This window comes from Pipistrellus hanaki (genome assembly GCF_964339955.1).
Source record: "Pipistrellus hanaki genome assembly, chromosome: 6".
NCBI lineage: Eukaryota > Metazoa > Chordata > Mammalia > Chiroptera > Vespertilionidae > Pipistrellus > Pipistrellus hanaki.
In genome coordinates this window covers 13,225,803-13,252,104 of record NC_140508.1, presented here as the reverse complement: position 1 = coordinate 13,252,104, position 26,302 = coordinate 13,225,803, and the positions used below count along the sequence as shown (strand labels likewise).

At 37.9% G+C, this 26,302-nt stretch overlaps 1 protein-coding gene across 2 annotated transcripts; it reads right to left on the bottom strand.

The window, feature by feature from the left end:
* Positions 1-302: 302 nt before the first annotated feature.
* DPM1 (dolichyl-phosphate mannosyltransferase subunit 1, catalytic) lies at positions 303-26,262 on the bottom strand. Of its 2 annotated transcripts, XR_014795260.1 has the most exons (10): positions 26,065-26,262; positions 22,682-22,781; positions 15,443-15,476; positions 13,909-13,985; positions 13,798-13,823; positions 10,868-10,963; positions 7,338-7,406; positions 3,167-3,281; positions 2,057-2,254; positions 303-751 (listed from the first exon to the last, which is right to left on the bottom strand). XR_014795260.1 is itself a non-coding variant. In XM_084886997.1 (9 exons), exons 1-9 carry the CDS (start codon positions 26,223-26,225, stop codon positions 2,150-2,152), a joined length of 783 nt encoding a protein of 260 aa, XP_084743123.1. In that variant the 5' UTR covers positions 26,226-26,262; the 3' UTR covers positions 303-2,149. The 2 variants fall into 2 exon arrangements, 1 of the variants encoding a protein (XP_084743123.1); XM_084886997.1 differs by having other exon boundaries at positions 303-2,254.
* Positions 26,263-26,302: the final 40 nt, after the last annotated feature.

The following is a 26,302-nucleotide window of genomic DNA, read 5'->3' as shown; positions in this document are numbered from 1 at the left end:
AGTTTCAAGCCATATCCCAATACCCCAAAAGAATCTTACCTTAATTGAAAATAGTACAAATTATGGTTACATGTAGTCAATGTAACCTTCGAGTTAGCAGATTTAACAAAATGTGTCATCCAACACAGTATTTCATTCATTTCGGAAATTGTGATAAAACACATCCTTAAACCCAAATCAGTATTTCAAAGGAAAACAATAGCTGGGAAAAGTTGTAAAAGGAAAAGGGGGTAGGGACGCAAAGCATTTGGTTTAGAGAGACAAAGATGACTCAATTACATGTTGCAGAAGACAGGCAAAACTAATATGAAATAAGCAAGTTTTTTTTTATTTTATCTTAGATATATTTCCTAGTGATAATACAAAGGGAGAACATCTGGATTTCATTCTTGGCCTCATTCACAAAGTAAAAAGGGATGCTGGATTCACATGTAAATGATTTTAGTGTTTAAGTCACCACATTTAGTACAAAAATGTACCTAAATAGTCTAGATTCTTTTCTAATAACTTCCAAATGGTGAAAGTCTTCACTGCTCAAATACTTTTAGTGTAAACTTCAATAAGTCACAGTGTTGTAATGATTGTGGAAGAAAGAACTGAAAAGATTAAAAAGGCAAAAGGTATCTACTCTAGTGGAGGTCTGCGAAGGCATTACTAGTGGGTTCTCTGAGGTACTTGGTTCATCTCTGCTCCAGATACTTGATAATGAAAACACCTTTGGCTTTGGATGAATGAGAACAGATTCTAAATACTTAAAAAAAAAAAGAAAGGATATTGTATTTCTTCATGTTAGCTTAAAAGCAATTTTACATAAAACAGTGATAATTTTTCTAGTAATAACGAGAGAAGTTACTTCCTGAGGAAGGTGGATCTCTGGTGCGCCCTGCACGGTCTGTGTAAAAGGGAAATGCAACACTAGAGGCTCTTACTGCAACGTGTCCTATGGATTCAACTATGGGAATAGGCAATGTTCAAAATGGCACCAATGGTTTAATACTCTGGTATTCAGTTCTGGTAGGATCTGTTAAATTTCTTGACTTTGGCAGCCAAAGTAAGCCCGGGAAATGTAATTAAGAATATGGTTCACTAGTTTTTTTATTAAATAACTTAGAGATGCCTCCTCCTTTTATTTGCAAAGGAAAGTGAACTTGATCTTAAGCTTATATGCCCATAGTATGCCACACCCAAAAATTTAAAATATACTTCATGATCCAAAAGCTATGTTACAGTTACAGACTGATCTTTTTTGAAATACCTACTTTAGAGAAGGAAAACAAAATATTTGCGCTGGCTTTACTAAACAACTTAACCTGCATTTAAACTATCAGAACGTTTTTCTGAAGAGAAAAGCTGTAAGAACGGAACTTTTGTTTTTTTTATAGGAAAGATGTATGCTTTCTTGAGGGTCCTGAAATAATATGAAAAGAGTTATTTTATGAAAGAAAATCATTATATAGTATGTTAAGAGCAACTAAATTTATGCTTTAGTAGCATCAATATTTTTCTTTACTGATAGAAGTTATTGCTCAGAAGAGCAAACACAGCTATGCTATCAACTGTTGTCAAGTTGTTTCCAATTCAAATATATATTTTAAATAGACTCGCTTTGACAGTTGAATTGCTTTACCAATTTAACAGCTGCAAAGAACCAAACTCTAAAACTGTGCTCTAAATGTATTGTTTTATCCGACTTAAGAAATTTCAGATATATTTTAAAAGAAAGGGCAAAAGTGTGTATTTCTTTTTCAATTCACACAGAAAGTCATATATATTTCATGAATAAGCATTCCTCTTCTGGCATCTATTAGGTACAAAGAGCTAAGAATATAGTTTTTATAGGAAATATTTCAAGATCTTCCCCTGTAAGAAATTCTACATTCACATACTCTAATAAAAGCAGCAATATTTTATGCAAAAATCCATATGCATTTATTTGTAGGTCTTAATACAGCAAAATGTTAAAGAAAATTGAGAACACTGCTCATTTTTCTAATTTAATTTGACATATAAAATGGAACTTCTTTGGAAAAAAAGATTTGCATGAAATTTATCTTACCTATGATTTATGCTCTAAGTATATTAAAAAAAAATCAGCAACCAGCTTCCTCTGTTTAAATTGAAATGAACGTGATAAATAAATAACTTTCTATTATGTAGTTGCAAAGAGAGTCAATAATCCTTTCAAGAAAGAGACTATTTCGTTTCCTCCCAACTTGGATTCACCGTAAACACGATCCACAAATGTTATTGGAACCTAGTTAAAAAAATATGTTAAGTCAGTCTTCAAAAATATTAGAAAGGAAGTGTAGCAAGCATATAAAAATTACTAATACAACCAAAACTTAAGTTCTATGAAAGCAATTCCTTTAAATTGAAGCAATTCCTTCAATTCTTACAACTGTGTGCACCTCCTAGAATTTTTTAAAATTTAACAGGCACTTTATTACCTAAAACTGGGCTATTATAAACCAAATCGACATGTGTTTGAAAGCATTGATCCTGCATATTAAGTTGGTTTATTTGAGTTTGACTGGATTTCAAGGAAAAATTATATTGCAAAAGTAAAATAGCCTTTCACTTAATTTTTTCATTAGTCTGTCAAATTTAGCTGTCATTATATTTTAGTATTAAGTTAAAAATTTTGTAATTTCCACAAGACGTGGCATTCTAGCTAGCTACTTCTTGCTCTAAGAGTCCTAGTGTTAAACAAGGAGAGTATTCCCTAATAGTTCATGAGCTAGCTGTAAATATTACAGACCCTTCCCCCTTCCCCCGAGCTATTCCTGTGCTTTCCGTTTCCTCATAGGAAATGGGCAATGGAACTCAGCATTCCCTTTAAATTTGGGTGGGTGTGGACTATGGCAGGAGGAAAGCAGCGAATAGACTCATCCCAGAATACTGAGTGGTCAGAAGAAAGGGCAAGGATGGAGAAGATACCAGTAACTTTTAATTATTTAAAAGGGAATGCTGCCTTTCTGGTAATCTTGGTAGGTCAAATGTATTGCTGTGAAACGGATGTGAATTTTCACCCGTTAGCACATGGGCATTCTCAACAGCTGGAAGCCTTTCACTTTTGGTAGTTATGAAAATTAAACTTTTACAACAAAAAGTCCAAACCTTATTATTTATAAGGACTGCAACATATTATTTACCATTAATTGCATACCTCGCCAATAGTATAATTCAACTGTCTTGCTCGAACAATCATTTCCATCTGGAAAACGTAGCCTTTAGAAACACATTTTTCTATTAATTTCTGTAGAACTTCTTTTCGATATAACCTGTATGAAATTTAAAAATATATGTATAAACACCTAGGTAAATACACTTAACTACATGCATCCTGACCTCTCAAAAAGTTCACTTGTGTTTTCTAGCTGGTTTAGCCTGCAGACTGAAGGGTCCTGGGTTTGATTCCGGTCAAAGGCATATTCCTTGGTTGCAGGTTCCTCCCCAGCCCGGGCCCTGGTCGGGATCGTGCAGAAGGCAACCAATTAATGTGCTTCTCTCACATCAATGTTTCTCTCTTTCCTTCTCTCTAAAAATCAATGGAAAAATAGCCTCGGGTAAGGATTAAATTTTTAAAAATTCACTAGTATTTTTAAGACCTAAAAATGTTACTAGTCATCCTATATAATAAAAGCGTAGTATGCAAATTGTCCCCTCCACCGGAGTATTTCCGGGAGTTAGACCAGGGGGTGAGCCCGCCTGGGGAAGGGAGGGAGGCCCCCACTGGCAGCCAGCAGCCACTAGGGATCCTATTGGTGTATGAATAAGTTGATAAACATTTGTCCTGAAACAAACGGTCATGAAATACCTTGTAAATAATTTAGAAAATGAATTCTTAGTATCTTTTAGGGAATTATTTTTCTACCATACTATCAGAAATTATAAAAATATAGTAAATTAAATCATTCAAAGCAGAGCCTATTGTTTTTAACTTTCAAAATTTTCTTAAAATTAATTTTTAAAGTGGAAAGAGTAGAAATTGTTCCAAAAGTTGGAAAAATAGAGTTGATAGATGATGAAGCAATAATATAAACTAGATAACAAGAAAGACTCTAGTAATTAACAGGGGTTTCCTCATAAATGTTTATGATGAGCTTCTATTTCTGGAGATCTACTAAATAAATTTTCTGGGATACACTAGCCCCTCCAAGATTAGGCTGGGTAAGCTAGATTAAGACAGGAACTGGGAGGCAATCCTGGTTGGACACAGGTATCACCGGTCAAAAGTCACAGTTTCTCCCTCTTTTTTGAGAGCTAACAAGTTAGGAGAGGCAGTTTAGCATAACTTAGTTTTCTTCCCAGTTCAAAGCCACCTGGATTTACAATGCCCAAGGGCTTTACCTGGAACCCACACTGACTTTTTTCTCAGGCTAGGGAACCCTACCTCTTTTGGCTTTTCCAGCTTTTAAGTGGATATTAAATGACAGAGAGAGGAACCTGAACGACTAGTGTGTGCACTCTTTTACCCACATAGGTTCCATAAGAGTTCAAAAGGATAAGCTTGAAATAAATCTAAAGGGAGGAGAAATGGATAGTAGAATAGTTATGCAATAAGTATTTATTAAGCAACCTACTGTGTTTAAGGCTCCTTGTTATGTTTTAGGATTTTAGCAGTAGAAACTAAATAAATTTATCACAAAGTTAATTAAATAGGGAAGGGAAATTCGATTATGGGAAAGACATGATCATGATGGGATATTTCAGCATCACATTTTAAACTGGGTTTTGGCTAGGAATTCTCTCCCTTTAAGTCATTTCACTCCTCATAAAGAGTTATTTCATTTATTTATCTTTATTGCCACCCTTTCTCCCCCACCACAGTAGCTTTAAAACTATGACTAATGATGTAATACTGCATACATGAAGCCATGAGCCAACAAACAGGATAATTAGGATCCAAGTGGTCTTTGCTATTATATGGCTTTTTATCAGATTGCAGTCTTTTTGGGTTCCCTTTATTAGGTAAAAGACACATGCCTCCTCAATACTAGGAACTTCATCTAATGAGAAGTTGAACTTTAAGCATGTATTTAATAAAACACTACTCTTATCAAAGGATAATGAGCTTTAATGATTTAAAAGTAGTGAAATCAACAGGCTCACTTTTGTGTGTGTGTGGCTATTCTGATTTTTGCACAGAATACACCCAATCACTGCTCTCTCTAAAGACACCCGGAGCCGAAACCAGTTTGGCTCAGTGGATAGAGCGTGAGTCTGCGGACAGAAAGGTCCCAGGTTCGATTCTGGTCAAGGGCATGTACATCGGCTGTGGGCACATCCCCAGTGAGAAGCAGCTGGTTGATGTTTCTCTCTGATCGATGTTTCTAGCTCTCTGTCCCTCTCACTTTCTATCTGTAAAAAATCAATAAAATATATTTAAAAAATAAAAATAAATAAAAATAAGACATCCAGAACTCACCCTTCCTCTATTCCCCAGATGGTCTGGCGGCAATGAGGTGCTGCCACCCAATACCCTCTCTGTTGTGTTTTTCTTTACAGCTGGGTTCCCATATGATGCTGTAAGTCTCATGTCATTAGAATGTATAAACATGAGGACAGTGCGTGGCATGCAATTGTTTGCTCAATCTAAAATGAACCACCTTTTAGTTGTGAAAGCACCTGCAGAGCTTTCAATAGGGGAACTCAGCCAAAAAACAAAGCCCCTACCTATCTCCATGGAGCCATCCTGGATCTTTAATCAAAGTCATCATGCCTATGGCCTGTAACGTCCACATTGGCCATTCTGTCTGCACAGAGATTCTGCAAGTGCCATTACTCTTTGCATTGTTGCTACATGGTAATCAGTGATCTTAATCAGATAACACATTCCTTTGCCTTGACGGGTGGAACAAAAGGGATACATCTGTCTTTTACACACCAAAATCTGCTTTCTAACCAATTTACATTTTAATTCTAGAGAGGCTTCATTTTCAATATTTGGTCTCTAATCTGTTATGTCTCCTCTCTTTATTGTTTGGGGAGAAGTGGAAGATGGGGAGAAGGCAGTTGTCTGTGGCTCATAAACACTCTTATTTTACCAAATAAAGACATTTTTTTAAAAAAATTCTTCACTTTTGACCTTCTTAGTGTCTCTGAACTGCTATTTAAGACTTATAGTTACACTACAGGTACTAATTACCTTTAATGGTCAGCTCCTAATTTGTGTGAATTCTAGTGAAGAATCAAAAATATAATTTAATGGAAAAAGTAAATATTAAGTAATATAAAATATTAACAAATGCATGGGGTTTGGGCTTCAATGAAAATGAACAGGCATTTTATAGTTTTGATGATAATAAACATCTGGCAGGCTTTAATCATTTGGCATGGTCATATAAAATAGTTCATCTACTGCAGTGTTTTCCAAAGTGTGGTAAAGCGTACCCCCAGGGATACGGGAAGAGTTTGGTGGGGGTACGCGTTGCACTGGAGTTTGGTGGGGATATGCACTGCACCATGCTTAGCTGCACCTAATTCTACGTTCTCATGAGTACGAGGGGTATTAGTGTTACGAAAATTATAGAAGGAGTACACATATGTCAAAAGTTTGGGAAATACAACAGGTCTAATATTAAACACATACACCACCCCCTTCCAAGAATAAACAAAAATAAAAAAATCCAGGGGCCCAGCAGGAGGCTTTGTATCAATTAAATAAGAAATGTTATTAGAAAAATAATGGACAAGGTAACTGAAAAGACTCTATATAAATAAGGCTTTAAACTTTTCTGTGGACCATGCTATAAGTATTTATATAATTGCAGAAAATTCCTGGAAGAGGTGCTATTCTCTGGAGCACATTGCCAGCGACAGCAATGTTTAGAATGAGTAGTGAGTGTCACTTTGGGCGCCCGGAGGGCACTCCTATGGACAGAATATTAGTATTAACATGGACAAGCACACTAACCTGAGCCCTGCCTTTAATGCTCTTTAAAAAGCACAGTGTTTTTCAAGATGTGGAGGCTTCATTAGAATCTTCTAAGGAACTACAGTCTGCCCTTTTAGAGTCCCAGGACAAAAACAAGCCATTGTGCTCAACAATTGAGTGTCTACCAGGCACCAAGAGGTCACCAGTTCGATTCCCAATCAGGGCACACAGGTTGTGAGCTAAATCCCCAATATGGAGTATGCAGGAGGCAGTGGATCAATGATGTTTCTCTCTCATTGATGTGTCTCTCTCTCTATTCCTCTAGGACCTTCCTCTCTCTCCCTTAAAAAAAAAAAAAAAAAAAAAATCAATAAAAACACATTTAAAAATAAAACCATAAAGCAAGAAATTTAGGCAGTTATAAATAGTAGAAATAAAAAATTACAGATTTTCACTGTACCTGAAACTTCCTGTTAAATCAGATGCTCCTGGTCTCAGCAAAATCTGAGTTATAAAATTGGCCCCTCGGCTGTCAAATAAAACAATCAGATTTTCTTTATAAAATAGTTTATAAACAAGAGAAAAACATCCAAGAGTACTAAAAATACTATCCTAATTTCATAAATAAATGCAACACTATTTCACAAAAATATTAATTCTATAGAACAAATAAACTGTTAGTCAGTGCAAAGAGATCTGATGTTTTGGATTTTCAGAAAATAGGAACATTTGGAGGGAACCTATAAAGCAATCACTCTTTTAAACTTTAGGTATGAATGATAGCAGGTTTTTAACTTGTGTATTTGTCAGCAGCCACTTAGAATTTCAAACATCTGTTAGCCTGCAAAAGATGAGAGATCTGGAGTTTCTTTTTCATATTCTAATAAGCACAAAGGGAAAGTGAGTGGTTTCAACTAAGTAATAGGTTTGCATAAAAATGGCGCTTTAAAAAAAAAAAAAAAGGAGAAGGTGTGTAAGTAAAAGAGGGCTTTGGTTTTTGGCAATCTCTGGAAATTATCCAAGGTTCAATCCGAGACTGTCTGAGTCTGCTTGGGCTGCTATAACAAAACACCAGTGTAGGTGGCTAAACAGATATTTCTCCCGCTAATGGAGGCTAGCAAGTCCAAGGAAGTGAAACCTCTTCCTGGCTCACAGATGGCTGCCTTCTGGCAGTGCTCACACAACAGGGAAGGGCAGGTCCAAGCTTTCCTCTTCTCTTCAGAGCACTAATCCTACCATGAATGCCCCACAGTGAGGACCCATTTACACCTAATTACCCCCCAGAGGCCCCACCTCCAAATGTCAACACTTTCAGGGTAAGGTACTCTAACATGAATTTTAGCAGACACACTGAGTGCCCATAACAATGACTTTAGGGCACTGCTTCAAACGCTGCTTCTAAGTATCAATCAAATACAAGCTATTACTGACAGCTATTAACATTTCAAAAAGATGTGTATGGCCCTCTTGAAAAAAGTGACTTTTGTACTGCAGCAATTTAATGTGCTCATATTTAAAAACACACACACACACACACACAAAAAAAACTTTTCTAGGGCAGCCTGGAGATAAGTTTCCACAGCCAATTTAACCACCAAGGCCATCTTTTAGAAAGATGATTTTTATATAAATAACACGGGCCCAGCTGATGTAGCTCAGTGGTTGAGGTCACAGTTCAATTCCAGGTCATGGTACATGCCAAGCTGAGGGCTGGATCCCCAAGTGGGGATGGGGGTGGAGGGGAGAGAAGGGAAAGCATGCAGGAGGCAGCATTGATGATTCTCTCTAATCACTGATGTCTCTCCCTTCCTCGCTATGAAATCAATAAAAACATATTTTTCAAAATATAATACAGGGTGCCCTAAATGGTTTGGCTCTGTCGATAGAGCGTCAGCCTGCAGACTCAAGGGTCCCAGGTTCGACTCTGGTCAAGGGCATGTACCTTGATTGCTGGCACATACCCAGTGGGAAGTATGCAGAAAACAGCTGATCAATGTTTCTCTCTCATTGATGTTTCTAACTCTCTGTTTCCCTTCCTCTCTGTAAAAAATCAATAAAATATATTTAAAAATATATATTTAACACAGGGATATAGCTGGGATAATGGCTAACAAACATACTCCCTTCCTCCAAATTTGTTTTAAAAGCAATAACAACAAAAATTCCAGGGCACAGTCCTCCCCTCCCCCAATATGTATGCAATCAAAGATATTTAAGTATATATATCTATATATATTGTGTGTGTGTGTGTATCTACATGTATTTAAGGTATGTATTTTTAAATAGGGGTCTATTAAAGTGCAGCAAGAGTCAGACACACTTGGGTTCAAATTCTGATTCTGGACCATATAAATGAGACCTTGCACAAGTGATAACAATCTTTCTCAGGAGTTTATACTTTAAGTCAGCTCAGACATGAAGAACTAATGACATTTACAACTAAATGATTCAACTAAAAGCTGTAAACTGTCTCTGATTGGGACTCCCTAATTTTTTAAAAATATATTTTATTGATTTTTTATAGAGAGGAAGAGAGAGGGATAGAGTTAGAAACATCAATGAGAGAGAATTATCGATCAGCTGCCTCCTGCACACCCCCCACTGGGGATGTGCCCGCAACCAAGGTACATGCCCTTGACCGGAATCGAACCCGGGACCTTTCAGTCCGCAGGCCGACGCTCTATCCACTGAGCCAAACCGGTTTCGGCAGGGACTCCCTAATTTTAAGAACAGTTTTAATGGACCGAAATCAGAGAGGCCTGAGAGATTACTATTGGTTTCAATCTTGTCTGCAGTATAGTCACTTGGGAAGTCTGTGGAAAATACTGATACTTTGGCCCCACCTATGAGAGCTATTCAAACAGTTTGCATTGTGTGTGTGCACAAGAAAGGGAGTTGTAATTTTCTCCCTACATAATTTCAATATTTAGCAGGATTGAAAACTACTGTTTTATCCAACCCCTTCATTTCTCTGAAGATTGAGGCACTTACATGTTTTAAATGACTTGCCCAAGATTCACAGTTAAAAGGCAAACTTGAGATTAACAGAATCTTCAATAGGAATGAAGTAGATGATTAAAAAAAATAGTAATGGCCAAAAATTCTTTACGGGTCTTTCATTCTATTTCTGTACCTCTTGGTTAAAGGCTTGCCTTGACCAAGAATTAGTCCCAGAACCTAGGACTCAAGAAGCCTATGGCTGCAGTCTTGGTACTGTTGGACAATGCCCTTAGGAAGCCATGTAAAGAAGCTGGTATAGCTTTCCAGAAGGTGAGGGGCCACATGCAGACAACCACCATCATCAACTACTGGATGGATGAATGAGGCTACTTGGATCTTCTAGCATAGCTGCCTCTCCAGCTGAAGGAAGCTGCATGAATGAGCACAGGTGAAGCCAGCAGAGGACCCACCACCAGCCAATCCACAGAACCAGAAGAAATGATGTCATCATTTTACATCACTAAGCTTTGGGATGGTCTGTTATACATCAGTAGAAAACTGAAACGGTAGGTTTCATTTCCATTTTATGATGGAGAAAGTAAAGCTTAGGAAAACATGCAAGGTGACAGATAATTAAATGATACAGTCAGGATTTTAACCCAAGTCTGACTACAAAGCCTCACTACTTTATGCTCCTTAAAAAAAGGTGAAATAATTAAGTGTCTTACTTAAAACGATAAAAATACATATGGAAAACTACCTTTATAGTCCTAAAATATAGATGAAGGTTCAGAGAATATATTTGTGCTGAATCATACCATTTTTACCAAAGGTTCAAAGGTTAATGTTGATTTTTCCTTAGTGAAAAAGACCCCAAATAAAATAATCATAAGAAAAATTGTAGGTAAGAAGCTATCTGGAAATATTTATTGGAAGTTAAAACTCTGATCCCACAAATAACAAGGCAGTATGGTAATTTAATCTAAATACCTGTTATGAACATATTTATAGTTACACTAAAAAACCAGTAATCATAGCACATATATATACCTGATTAATTTTCTTTTCAAATCCCAGCCATAAACACCTCCATTTCCTTTGTAGCGAGTTCCAGAGACAATGTCAAAATTACCTTCCTTTTGCTTCCTGTAGAACAAATAAATTAGCTGTCAATTAGAGAAAGCTACTGGGCTTTCAATAGTTATTTTCGAGTTACACAAACAGAACAGTCAAGACTTGCATCTAGGAAAAACAATGCCAATTACTACTACTACTGAAAGATCTTTCAAAGTAAGCTTTTCAAACTTGATCCTTTTCTTCCTTCATTGATATTTAAAACAGTACATTTGCTGACTGCACAATGTGAAACCATCCTAAAATGTAATAATAAAATTAAATTTACACAATCCCCCTGCATTTCTTTTCTTGTACCTGAAATAAATAATGCTAAAACAGCCTGGTAACCTTCTAGATCTTTCTCTTTGTTTACAGAAAGACAACTCAAAGACAGGACTCCCTATAGTGTTTTATGTCACTTTTACAAATTTGGAATCCCAAAAAAGTATGTTTTGCAACTTGCTTTTTGTCAATTAATAATACAGATCATGGAATCATAGATATCCCAATAAAGTTGATAGAGAATTTTCCCATTCTTTTTTTTTGTTGTTGTTAATCCTCACCCAGGGATATTTTTTCCATTGTTTTTTAGAAACTGGAAGGGAGGAAAGGATGAGGAGAGAAAAAGAGAAACATGTGAGAGAGACACATCAATTGGTTGCCTTCTACACAGGTCCAACTAGGGCCAAGGATTAGGTACATGCCCTTGACCAGGAATCAAATCCATGACTGTTGGGACATGGGCTGATACCCTAACCACTGACTCCCATGGGCCAGGGTCTCCATTCTTCTTCATAGCTGCAAAAATATTTAACCCGTACACTCATATGATTGTTTCCATGATGGGTGCTCTGATTTCCAAGAGCACAAGCACAATAAATAGACTACACAAAGTACAACATAATGGAATTGCTAAAATAATCCTAACAGATCTCACCATAGAAATTACTTTCCAAAAATGTAGCAACTCACTTCTTCCTGCAATATTTGAGTGTGCTCATTTTCTACAGTCTTATTGGTGCTAGATGTATTGCTGAATTAAGTTTTTAAGTTTAATAAACTAATGGGTAATAACAACATAGTTAATTATTTTATATTTTTATTGATTTCAGCGAGGAAGGTAGAGGGAGAGAAAAATAGAAACATCAGCCGAAACTGGTTTGGCTCAGTGGTAGAGCGTTGGTCTGCAGACTGAAAGGTCCCAGGTTCGATTCCGGTCAGGGGCATGTACGTTGGTTGGGGGCACATCCCCAGTGGGGGTTGTGCAGGAGGCAGCTGGTCGGTGTTTCTCTCTCATTGACGTTTCTAGCTCTCTGTCTCTCTCCCTTCCTCTCTGTAAAAAATAAATTAAAAAAAAAAAAGAAATATCAATGATGATGCATGCCCCCCGACCTGGGTTGAGCCCGAAACTTGGGCATGTGCCTTGATTGGAAATCGAATCATGATCCTACAGGTTGAGAACCGCTAGTAGGGTTGCCTAAGACCATCAGAAAACAGATATTTACATTACAATTCATAACAGCAACAAAATTAATTATGATGTAGCAAAAAAAATAATTTTATGGTTGGGGATCACAACATGAGGAACTGTATGAAAGGGTCATGGCATTAGGAAGATTGAGAACTACTGTCCTAGGGCAGTCGTCGGCAAACTGAGGCTCATGAGCCGCGGTTGCCGCTCTGTTGACTAATGAGTTTGATGACCACTGCTAGACTAAATATTACTGTGTAGTTGGAAGCTGTGAGGATTAGGCAATTGTGGAATATTGTGTACAAAGAGGTAAAGGGTAGTATACGACAGTGGTTGGTAGTATATGACACTAACCTAGGATGACTATCTTCTTAGGTTTACTAGCCATTTGAATTTCTTTTATCAGTACATATGGCCTGTTTGCATCTTTCCTGTTTCTCACACCACTGTTTCTATCTCTTTATCAAGTCAAAGGAGCTTTGTGTATAGCGAGATAAAAGCAGAGATGGTATCTCTGAGGTGATTCACTGACCACTAAGGAGCAAGCAAAGAGCACTGCAGGCAAAGGGAACATAGTATCCTGTGAGCACAGAAATGGAAGGAGTATGCCTGCAGTAGAAAGAGCAAAGGGGAGAGGCACAAGGTAAGTTCAGAAAGGGAGGCGGGGACCAGATCACACAGCAGTTTGAGGGACAAAAACACACACAAACCTGTGGATTTTCTCCTGTGTTATATTTTATTGATATACTAAATTCTTGCCTAAAAATATTATGTAAAATATTCATGCTTAATATTAGCTGGTATGCCTATCTTGATGAATTAGAAATGATTCCACATTTCACCATTTTGTAAAACATTTGTATTAGGATTGGGTTTTCTTTATACGTTTAAGTGGTTTCCTTCCATTTGTACTTTATAAAATTTTTATTAGAAATGGCTGGTGAATCTGATCAAACTTTATCATCTACAGACTTAATCACACTATTTTATTTTTTGTTAATGTTATAAATTATGTTGACGAATTCCTTAAGATGAACCACTCTAGCATTCCTGAATAAACCTTATTTGTTCATGGGGTTTCACCCTTATGATCTAGGGCTTAATTCCATTTAACAGGAAGTCACCTATTGGCTTTATATGTAGTCTGGAATAATCTAGATAAAAGAGAAATTATTTGTTGATCAGTTCTTCAGGGCTCCTAAAACACATCATTTAGTCACATACTATATACTCATGAGTCTCAAATCAATATGTTCGTTTTATTTTTGATAGCTAACAAAATAGCATGTTCATTTTTCAATTAATAAAGAATGAAAAACAAAAATAAGTCTAAAATCAATATAAGATAAATGATTTGAATCGTGTATTTTTTTCAAATATTAGAATTACCTACCTAATGAATTCAGGAATAAATTTTGGCTGAAATTTAGAAAGAATAAACAGTAAGTCAGTAAAACAGGCTAAGGCAATCATAAATCCACTAATAAAGAAATATGCCACTTACATGGTGTGAGAGATCAGCATCCATAATAATTATGTAATTTCCTGTGGCATGTTTCATTCCATGTATGTATGCAGTTCCTAAAAATGAAAATATTTACCTCCATTAAAGAAAATCACTGGAAATACTTATGTATACAACATCTGAGAAGTAATTGTTAACCACTGAAAAGCATACATTAGTCCTCTAAAGATGATCCTGATCTAGTATAATTATTTACTCTCAATAAGAAACATCTCTCAATTACATTCTTTGTTGTGAATTTACATTAGTCCAAGGTACCATCTTCTAATGACCCCTTCTTATCAAGCTTCCTTGCTCATTCCATTTCCATAAAAAGCTTCCCTTGTCAGTGTCTTCCACATTGCAGGAGGCCAGGTACAGTAGATCCCTGCTCTGGTATTTGGGGCCAAAGGCACAGCTAGCAAATACTTAGCATCTTCAGGCCTAAAAATTCCTCAGGGACTTGGCAGGTGAGATAACTGACTAGGAGCAGGATTTGGGGTTTCTGCATTCTCTAGCCCCAAACTACCACTGTCTTGCTAGCAAAGCTGATCTCTTCTAACTTCTTGTTAAGAAGTGACTATCAAAGCCTTTTGGATATACCACTGACTGGTCAGTAATTCTTGGTTGCTTTCAATGGCAATATCCAGATTATTTCAATCCCAAACAACTTTCTGGATTCAGATATTCAGAACATTTAATGAAGCCAGTTAACTAATAGTTTTCAGAATAACATTCAATTTTGAAGATCTGTGTTTCTCCAGTTTTTCAGTAAAATTATACCAATTCTTTACATAAGCAATGATGACTAACAACAGAAATGAAGGCATTTAGATCTTCATCCCAGAATGACTGAGCTCATCTGAGATTTTAACTGTTTAAAAGCTAAGAAAGATTTCTGTTTTAAAAGTAAGTACCTTTTTAAAACTTATGACTTAAAGAAATGTTCAAAGGTTTATAGCTAAGGCAGTGTGCTGGTGCAATATGTTTGCCCTCAGATCTCTTATTTGGCCTTTCTCTATATTCAAGTAACTTATTTCCCAGGTTGGCTTGTCAACTGGCTTCCCTTTGAGAGGCAGAGGAGAGAAGGGGAAGGTCAAGTGGCCTCCCTCTCTCACTCTGCCTCCCTGCACGGACTGTACATCCCCAATGACTCCAACTCCAGTCGGGTATCACCGACTTCATCGTTCTAGCTTCCTCTGGGCAGCCTGGGTTGCTGCTCCATCTTGGTGGTAGGAACCTCCAGCTATTACTAATCCCCAAATAGCTTCACTATTCCATTTGGCTCCTCAGCAACTCCTTCACCTGTGTAACCAGGTTCTCTGTATTAAATTCACTATATTGAAAGACTTGTGGTGGTACTGTTTTCCCATGTGGACCTTGACTGATACAGGCAACTCAAACCATTTAAATGTCATTAAGATCATTAAAAATCATTACAGGGAGTTACTGTATTGTGGCCATATTCCAAACAAATACACACTGAACAATCTGCCAAATCAAAAAGCAGGTGACGGGTGAGAGTTCTACTTACCTAGTCCCAACTTTTTCTCCCGTGGTCTTAGAAGCTGTAAGAATAAGAAAGAATATTTTTGACACAAATAATAAAAAAACCTGACTACTAAAACCCCTTTTTTATTCATATAAGTTCTACTCATTTTAACAGAAACATAGCTATATTTTATAGATCTTAGAGCAGAGTACACAACACTTTTTGCAAAAAAAAAAAAAAAAAAAAAAAAAAGCATTTAGCAAAAAATCAAATAATGTAACAGCTTTTAAGGAAAAGCAACATTTTTTTTTCCTCTCCGATCCTCACAATAAAAGCCAAGTTTTATACTTTTTCTTTTTCTGATGTTTGGAAACAATGTGAACATTGTTTTATATCTGTCTCTTGATTTATCATTTTAAACAATGTCTATTGATTCCTTCCAAGGAAAACTGCAAGTCTAACTCAATTATTCAGTACCTTTTTGGAATATTTGGTAGCCAGATTTGTTTTTTTCAATTCTCTTTGTAATTTTAAATGCTGCTATCATTCTTCCTCCAACTTACCTTGACTTTATGCTTGGATGGCTCGTCTCACTCTCTATTGGCCCAATGACAAAGAGGTTTTCTTACAGCCTGTCAATTACTTACTCCTTCTACATTTTGTGCTTCATATATAAACCCTGACTTAATTGCTTTTCATCTTATATGAAAACTTTTTAAAAAAATATATTTTATTAATTTTTCACAGAGAGGAAGGGAGAGAGATAGAGAGCTAGAAACGTCAATGAGAGAGAAACATCGACCAGCTGCCTCTTGCACACCCCTCACTGGGATGTGCCCGCAACCAAGGTACATGCCCCTTGACCGGAATCGAACCTGGGACCCCTCAGTCCACAGACTGATGCTAAACCACTGAGCCAAACCAGTTTCGGCTTATCTGAAAACTTTTGAAAAGGTAGGATGCCAAGTTTTGGATGTTGTTCTAAGTTTCTTAGATACAGGGTTCAGGTAGACATACACCTGACCACATCTTGTCCCCTGCTGCATCTGCCAGTGTGAATCTCTAAACAAAGTGCTTTCAGTTCCAGTCACCCAGGATAGGTTAATTTCTTTTCTTACTACATGCATGGTGCTCTAGGTCTTGGGGAGGAACAAAGATAAATAAAATACATTCCTCCCCGATTAGCTCTTATACAGAGAACAAGACAGTCAGTCACCTATAATAATTACAATTCACTGAACAAAATCAAACAAGGTATGTCAGGTTTTATTTGATTTTTTTTCTTTTTTCTTTTAATATATTTTGTTGATTTATTATTATTTTTTTTTCTTTAAATGAATCTTTATTGTTCACATTATTACAAATGTTCCTCATTCCCCCCCTTCCCACCCTCCATTGCTCTCCTCCACCAGGTTCCCACCCCACCCTCTGCCCTTTCCCCACCCCCCATTGTCCTCATCCATAGGTGCACAGTTTATGTTCAGTCTCTTCCCACGCCCCCCTATCCCCTTTTTCCCTGAGAATCGTCAGTCTACTCCCCTACCATACCTCTGATTCTATTATATTCAACAGTTAATATTGTTCATCAGATTTTTTTTTAATTCCCTTGGTTTTTAGATTCACTTGTTGATAGTTATGTATTTGTTGTTCATAGTTTTTATCTTTATTTACTTTCTCTTCCGAAAGAACCCCCTTCAGCAATTCATATAATTCTGGTTTGGTGGTGATGAACTCCTTTAGCTTTTTTTTATTAGTGAAGCTCTTTATCTGACCTTCGATTGTGAGTGATAGCTTTGCTGGGTAGATTATTTTTGGCTGTAGGTTCTTGCTATTCATCACCTTGAATATTTCTTGCCATTCCCGTCTGGCCTGCATGGTTTCTGTTGAGAAATCAGCTGACAATCGTATGGGTGCTCCTTTATAGGTAACTACCTTCTTTGCTTTTGCTGCTTTTAATATTCTCTCTTTGTCTTTTGCTCTTGGAATTTTAATTATGATGTGTCTTGGTGTGGTCTTCTTTGGATTCCTTTTGTTTGGAGTTCTGTGTGCTTCCTGGACTTGTAAGTCTAATTCCTTCACCAGGTGGGGGAAGTTTTCTGTCACTATTTCTTTCAGTATGTTTTCGATATCTTGCTCTCTCTCATCTTCTGGGACCCCCATAATTCTGATGTTGGTTTGCTTGAAGTTGTCCCAGAGGTTTCTTACATTATCTTCAATTTTCTGGATTCTCTTGCCTTCTTGCTTCTGCGGAGGAGTGTCTTCTGGCTCTTTATGTTCCAAATCTTTGACTTGATTCTTGCGATCTTCCATTCTGTTTTTAGGACTCTGTATAATATTTTTTATTTCAGATAATATATTCTTTATTTCTTGTTGATCCCTTATTAGTTCTTGTTGATTCCTTATTAGTTCTTGTTGATCCCTTTTCATCTCCTCATAGGTCTTGTCGACCTTTTCTAGGAAATTCTTGAAAAACCTTATAAGCGTGGTTTTGAACTCTATATCCAGTCTCTTCTTTTCCTCCATTTCTTTTGTTTGTCTCTATTTCCTTGTCTTGGCATTTTCACAGCTTCCCTTAGTTGGTAGGGTGGCTTTGTGTGCTAAGGTGTCCTATATGTTTCAGTGAGTCAGCCTCCCAGTTACCTGAGGTGGACAGTCTTGGTGGAGCCCTTTGTTGGGCTGTGTGTGCAGTCTTGTTGTTAAGCCTTGCTTGTTGTTGGTATCACTGGGAAGCGTTGATCTCCAAGCCAATTGGCTATGAGGATCAGAGGTGCCTCAGCTAGGAGGGTTTCTATATTCTGCTTTGATGGGCGGAGTGTCGGGGTGGCACAGCCAAGCTTTGTTGAATCCGGCACAATTCGTTGCAGGGGCGTGCACCTCTTTGGTATAGGCGCAGACAAGCTTTAGATTCCTGTCTGCCCCTCCCTAGGAGAGTCCTATTGGCAGCGAACAAGAAAGCTAGCTACTGGAAGGGCTTCTGTGCTCTGCTTGGATGGGGCGTAGCCTCGGGTGGTGCAGACAAGCTTTATTCAGCCCCTCCCTACGAGGGTCTGGTTTCTGAGTCCCGCAGTAATGGCCGCTGGCTTCACACACCTCCGAGAGATCTCTGCCCACTGCCTGACAGTCTGGCCTCTCCCTATCTGGGGCCGTCTATCAGTGCAATAGGGTGATTTTGGTTTCCTCCTGAACAAGAAAGCCAGCCGCGCATTAGCTGTCCGCCCTCTCTGCGCGCAGGGAGTAAGCCGGTAGTGAACTCGGCCCGCCCTCTCTGCGCTCCACAAGCAAGCCGGCAGCAAACTCTGCGGCTGCCTTTTCTCGCACACAGTTCTCCGCACCTTCACAGTTCCTGAGGGTCAGCGCGCCTTCTCTCTCCTTCCCAGATGGTAGAGCCTCCCCTCAGCCAGCGGTCCGGCGCCTCAGGGTGATGTTTCCCCTGTTTTTCAGTTCTAAATTCAAACTTGTTGTGGTCGGCTGCATTCGGGTGTCTGCCTTATGCCGCCATCCTGTTGAGTCTTATTTGATTTTTGTGACAGTTACTGAAAAATACTGAGCCCATCTGATCTTGGCCCTAAAAAAGCCAATCTTTTAAAGTTCACCTGAGTAACCCCATATTTCAGCTGGAAAAACTCCGTTTCAGATAAAAAAATGATTTTGTCATTTATAAGTTTCAGATTGTTCAAAAGTTTATACTAACTATAAACCATGTTGCATATGATAGAATACTAAGGAGCAGTTAACAGAATGAGATCATTTGGTGACAAAAGATCTTCAAGATATAATCAGAAAGTAACTATGATACAGAAAGGTTGCATTCATATCTAAAAACAAAAAAAAAACACCAGCACAATACCTAGTTCTAAGATGTGGACACATACACATATATGTACAAAAAGGCAATACACACCAAAACTATTGACTGGTTTTCCTGGGGAAGAGACTGGGATGCAGATCAGGAAATGCACCTCAAAAACAACTTCAGTTTTATAGGTAATATTTATATTTTATACCAGGAATGTACTTGGTATTTTTTACATAAGAAAAGTACAAATTGCTTCATTTAGTGTGCTTAACTTTTAGACCCTTAATTCTACTCCCTCCTTTTGACCTAATTAGCTGTGTAATCTGGGCAGTAAAGGGCACAAGAGATCACCTGTTGGGGTCATGACAGCAAGCAGTGAATTCACAGGTTGCTAGGCACAGACTCTATGAAGTATACTTACAACACAACTGCTTATGAACTACTTCATGTGATATTATAATTTGCTTGACAAAAAACATTTTGTAAAAGTTTTATCATAGCAAATTTTGATGACACTTCAAACTATACTATACTAGAATCAACAGTATTTGAGTGAACCTATGTTCCCATACTATTGAAATGAATGGGTTGAAGAGAAAAAATAAAAATACATCTTTAGCTAAGAAAGGTTAACTTTACTCTCCTCCCACTTTGCAATTCTTTACTCATCATTCAGGCTCATTGTTTCCCATTATTGGCCATGTGTAGTTCTTGTTTCATGAATTATCTGTTTTTGTACATTTGATTGGGGTACTGATATTTTGTTAGAGAAAATTTGGGGATGAACAAAATATTTTACTATAATAAATTAGTCAAATCTCTTAATCCTATAGTTATGTTTCATGTTTTAAAAGTAATGAACATATCATATCTTATTGTACAGATGTAGATAGGAACAAAAACCATTTCCATCTTTTTTTTCTTTCTTGCTGTGGCCTTTGACCCAACCTCACTGTCCTTAAGCAGCATATCAAAGCTTAAGTCAATGATGATCTGTGTTCCTTAAAATGTAACCATTAATACTGTTATTAGTAATGGCCACCAAGTCAAGCAAAATGACTATCAAACTGGTGACAGTAGCAACCACCAACATAGCCCCTGGTGCTACTGCATTCTTTGTCCCTTTGTCTTTTCAAGCATTAGTACCTGAGTTACAGTAGCAGAGAAATTTGCACAAAACTGTTGGGCTGATCTGCCAGATTTTTTAAATCTGATTTCAGGTTAGGGGAGGAAACAAAACTCACATATCAAACATGACAGAAGCATTCAAACATAGAAAGGTTGAAGCCCTCCACAACGTCAGATCTTGCTGCCCTTTAACAGTTCAGGACACGTTCCAACTTTTCTATCATCCCATCTCTGCCAGGTATTAGCTGGCTGTGGAATCTTTGGAAGTGAATTAACTTCTTGTCTGTTTCTTCAACTACAGAGTTAAAAAAAAAAAAAAAAAAAGAGCCAAAACCGATTTGGCTCAGTGGATAGAGCATCAGCCTGTGGACTGAAAGGTCCCAGGTTCGGTTCCGGTCAAGGGCATGTACCTTGGTTGCGGGCACATCCCCAGTATGGGGTGTGCAAGAGGCAGCTGATTGATGATTCTCTCTCATCGATGTTCTAACTATCCCTCTCTCTTCCTCTCTGTAAAAAATCAATAAAATATATTTTTTTAAAAAAGAAAAGAAAACAAACTATTTCCTTGGCTTTCTCCTGATGCATTCATTTCAACCAGGCTAGCTTGGACAAAGCATCTGGGCTGAACCACTTTATCTGAGAAAAATAACCATTTTTATCCATCTTTTCCCTCAACTAAACATTCATAAATTACTTAAAAACAAATAAGTGCCACCCCCGGCAAGGCCTAACACTGAAAAAAAATGTTCTAGTTTATATAATTTAAAGGTCATAAAATAATGAACAGGGAATTTCCCTGGTACAACATGGAAATTGTTATAGTAGAGGCTAATTTTCTTATGCACTTGAATTTTATTTTGTTGATGGGAAAAATGAAATGCTTTGAGGAATAATGTTGTTTTAGAATTTGTGAGTGTCAATTTAATAGGCAATCCCTAAAATCGGTCAAACAGTTAGACCTCAAGGCTGAGCTTCTATGATATATGCATTCAAAATATTGCCAGGTTTATGTTCCCAGATTAAAGAGCAGCACATAACTCAAAGTGTCTATATATAATGTGTGCATCAGTGGCCATGGCCCAGAACTTCGAAAAAAGAAACTGGGGAACTCTTGGCCAAACCTAAGAGCCTACCATCATCACTGAAAGTCACTGCTAGAAGCTGAAGATCTGTCAACTTGTTATCTCTTTCTGTACTCCTATACAACAGGAAATATTCAGAGAAGACTGGAGAGTGACAGATCTGTGAGTTGCTCCTCTGTGATTCTCTATTATAGGAAAGATTACCATGTATATAATAGTAACACATTTCCCTTAAACTCTCCCCACAACAAAGATCTCTTCCAACTAAATAGAAATTATTTAGATTAGTCAAGAATATTTGAATCCAGTGACTATTTTTATGATACTGATGACCATTTCTTGAGATGTAAATAATCAATAAAGGCTCTCCAAGAGACTCCTTTATGTTTATGCCAATGGTTCTTTGTTGGGAAGAGGGGACAATTTTGCCCATAAGGGGACATCTGATAATATCCTGAGACATTTTTGATTACCACATTGGGAAGGAGGGTAGTAGCTACTAATATCTAGTGGTTATAGACCAGGAATGATGCTGAACATCCTACAGGACAGTCTCTCACAGCAAATAATTATTGGTCCCAAATGTCAATAGTGTCAAGATTGAGAAACTTTTACAACACCCAATGCCTACAATGTATTTTCTAAATCCAAGCCAGTGACTAAAAATAAAATTTATGAAGTCATTATAAAATGAACTCTCTGCCTAAGACACTCCCACAGAAGAACAGGCTTCAAGTTACAGTAGAAAAATCTAAAGTTTAAGACTCAGAAAGTCAATCTACTCCCACAAGACTGTTCTACAGATAAAAATAAAAATAAAAATGCCAAGTACTCTGAAAATAATTATTGTTTCACATGAAAACAGTCACCTTTCTCAGTTATAAGCTTTTAGCTGCACGCAGTATTTTCTTGTGAAAGGATGAGAAGACCTAGAGAAAGGGAGCAAGAAAGATCAAGTCCCACATTACCAACTGCAACCTTGTTCTATAATATTCCTTGTCAATTCAGTGTCATGCTTTAATTTTGTCCTTCAAGAAAACTTATCTAAGAATCAGTCATAAAAATAGAGTTCATCCAAAGACTATTTTGTTGTAAAACTACTGATCAGCATATCAAAAAGATGTAAAACCTCAAACACTATGAGTATGCATATAAATACCAAAAAGTGTTTATCTTTTCAGTTTCTAGACAGATTGAATTTAAACACTGTTCACCTCTCATCTTTCCCCTACAAAAACACAACTGATAAGATAGAAAAATATTCACACAACTTACAATTTTGTCTGATCCATAGATCTTCTCCAACTGTTCAGCAACTTCCCTTGTTCCATCTGGGCTCCCATCATCTATGATTATAATTTCATAGTTGATTCCACTAAAATAAGAAAATTAAATTTGTTTTGTTTGAATACAGTATTATAATAAAAATAATTTTAAAATTACTAATTCTTAACCAGTAGTGGAAACTTATTGCCATAGTAATCACTAAGGAAAACTTCAAATATCAAATGAAATGAAAAATACTCAGTACTTCACTTCCAAAGTCAACATGTTGCTGAAGAATGTTATTATAAAGTTCTAAGATGTTAAAAAGTTCTCTCACAGAAAACATTAAAAAAGCCAGTGAGCCTGGCAAGTGTGGGTCAATGGCTGAGTGTTGACTCATGCACCAAGATGTCATGGGTTTGATTTCTGGTAGGGCACATGCCCAGGTTTCAGGCTCAATCCCCAGTGGGGAATGTGTGGGAGGCAGCCTGCTGATATTTCTTTCATTAATGTTTCTAATCTTTCTAAAAATAAAACAAAAACAAAACATATATTCTTAAAAACCAGTGATTTATATGTATATAATATATACGATAGTATATCATATGAAGTTTTATTTACTTTGGCAATAGAATTGCAGGACCTTAATATCAAATAGTTTATTAACTATTTCAAAAGTATATTTAATAGATAGCTAAAATTAATTGCATAGCTCTGGGTGATTATTTAAAACTTAATCCCAAATGATTTTAAGAACATATCAGGAATAAATCCAACTTAATTTCACCCTTTAAAAAAACCTACTTCAGAATGGCAACATAATTTTTTACACCTCTATTTCGATAGTTGTACACATTATCCTACACTAGCAAATAAAAAGAAATAGCACAGAATAACAAAATTTTCAATATCCACCTTGGCCAACGTGTTCAGTGGTTAGAGTGTTGGCCCACATAAAAAAAAGTCTCATGTTTGATCCTACCCCAGTTGGGGTGCTTGTAGGAGGCAACCAGTCAATGTGTCTCTCCCACACTGATGTCTCTCTCTCTCCCACCTCCCTCCTTCCTTTCCAACTCTCTCTGAAAAGCAATGGGGAAAAAAATCTCCTCAGGTGAGGATTAACAAAAAGACTTTTTTCCAATATCCTTCAAAACTAACATCTTTCTGCTGCTCTCCACTGTCTTTATGGGATAGTTTCTATTCTGAAAACAAGCCAGCATAATATTTGGATGTACATGAAATCACTACCCCCTTTAAAAATCATTCTTTTTGTTAACTTTTTTGGGAACTTAAGGGGAAAGAAAATGAGGCAATGCTAAACTTTCACACACAACATTCTGTTTCTTCTTGGTCCTACTTCAGATAATATGCAAGGAAGTCAACCAAAAAACACATTCCACTATTTAAAGCTTAAGAAATTCAGGCCCAGCAAACTTCCAGAAAGAAAACTCAGCCTTATAAATTCTCAAGGAGTAAAAAGTATCTATCACTGTGTTAAAACTTGGCCATGTGCTTACAAGCCCAAACAAGTAAAATGTTGATTCCAGCTGATGGGCTGAAAGATACACACTTCAAAGCAAATTCTCTTCTAGCCCACTTCAAAGCACCCACACCACCTGAGGGTGAGGGAGCTGAAAGGAATCAAGCTGAGCAGATATTAGTTAATATGACAGAATCTGACAAGTTGTTTCCTTCATTAAACTTCATTTTAAAAAAATGTTTTTTTTTTTTTAATTTGGCTGCCCTTTACACACTCCTACCAGGGGTGAGTGTCACCCACATTGATGTTTCAATGAAACCTAGGCATGTGCCCAGACTGAGAATCGAACCGAGGACCTTCTGGTACATGGGATCATGCTCAAACAACTGAACCACACTGGCCAGGGCTAAGTTTCATTTTGATTTAAAAAAATCCATTTCGAGACAATTAAAATATAAACTGCACTACATAAAATAATGTAAAAATAAGGCAAAATTATTGTATAATCAGAAGTCAAACAGGAACAAGATAATTCTCTAAATTGAAAAGAGCTTGTAGAAATAAAAATAAAAATAAAATTTAAAGAGGAAAAAGATGAATAAAAAATTTAAAGAACTATGTATGTGAAGATAGTTATTTCATTCAAAGGAAAATAATTAAAATAGCACTGTTTGTGATTATTTAACTGCTATGCTGTATACTTGAAACTAATACAAAATATTAAATGTAAACTGTAATTAAAAATAAAAATTTAAAAATAATAAAATAGTGCAGCTGAAAAAAAGCACACACCCAGCAATGTTTTTCACCAAATATCATTTCCAACGAAGTAATAATACTCAGGTTGACTGGCTGTGGGAGAACAGGCACTCTCTGAAGAATGCTGGAGAGTCCTAAGCCAGTACAAACTCTTTTGACAGTAATTTGTCAATAACTATCCATTTTAAGCACATCTCTACCGATCCAGCAATATCACCGCAAAGACTTCATCCTGATGTACCAGCAAAAGTATGAGTGTTCGTTTATGCATCACTTTTCAAAATGCTGGAAAATGTGGCATGAACAAAGTCCCCGTTCTCATTTGGAAATGTAAAGGAAATGTAATAAACATATATATTCATTACATCCATGTTCATTGACATAACCCGCGTCAATAAAATATATAACACAGCCACATGGAATATTATTTCATTTTCAAAACAATTTGCTATGTCTGTATGTGCTGATATGGGAAAGATCTTTCAAGATTTCTGCAACATGGTACCAAAACGTGTAACATAAATGACGCTACTCTATCATGATACCAGGATTTTCCAACCTTTAAGAAAATGTGTATAAACGCTTCCGAGCCCCCGGTTCTACCGACCACAGCAAACATCCACAGTGGCCAGCGGAGCTGCCGCCCTCCTGCGCTCCCCAGAAAGGTGGTGGGTGCAGCCCCGCGGCGGCTCCCGACCCAGACACACACCTCGCGCTTACGTAAGCACCGGGCCCGGGGGCGAGCCAAAGTGCCCGCGGACACTCCGGTCCCGCCGCAGGGCCTGGCCACCCAGGCTCCGGGTCCCAGGGCGAGGCGTGGGGCCAGGCTGACGGCCTTGCGCCCACCGAGAGCGGCCAGCCCTGGAGAGAGAGGGAGACTGGGGGGCAGAGAGGGACTGGGGGGCGGGCGCGACCGGGGAGCGGACAGTCCACGGTAGAGATAAACGAGTGTCTGTCTCACAATGGCAGGAAGGAGAACCGGGGCAGGGACGGAACCCCAGCGGGATCCACCTCTGCATCCCACGCAGGGTGGCCTCCTCCCGGAGACTTCCCGCACAAGCCGGAGGGAGCAGGGCCGCCCCGCGCGGCCAACTGCCGGCCACCAGCCCGGGAAGCCAGCTCATCCCCTCCGGGCGAGGGCCGCGCACGCTACCTCTCCGAGAAGCTCTTCACCAGCAGCCACACGATGAGCGGCAGGTTCTCGCGCTCGTTGTAGGTGGGCAACAGCACCGAATACTTGTCCGATCCCGGGACGCGCCCCTCGGGCTCCCGACGAGACCTCGGAGGAGTACGATTCGCCGTCTTGGAGGCCATGGCGGAACTCCGCAAGACGCCGGAAGCGGAATGACGTCAGCGCGGCGCGGGCACGGCCGAGTCGGACCGCGCCAAAT

Coding starts and splice junctions, on each gene's coding strand:
- DPM1 (XM_084886997.1), bottom strand. CDS start 26,225: ATGGCCTCCAAGACGGCGAATCGTACTCCTCCGAGGTCTCGTCGGGAG. Junction 13,824..13,908: donor ATGCTGATCTCTCACACCAT/GTAAGTGGCATA, acceptor TCTAAATTTCAG/CCAAAATTTATTCCTGAATT. Junction 3,282..7,337: donor GATTTAACAGGAAGTTTCAG/GTACAGTGAAAA, acceptor AATTTCATACAG/GTTATATCGAAAAGAAGTTC.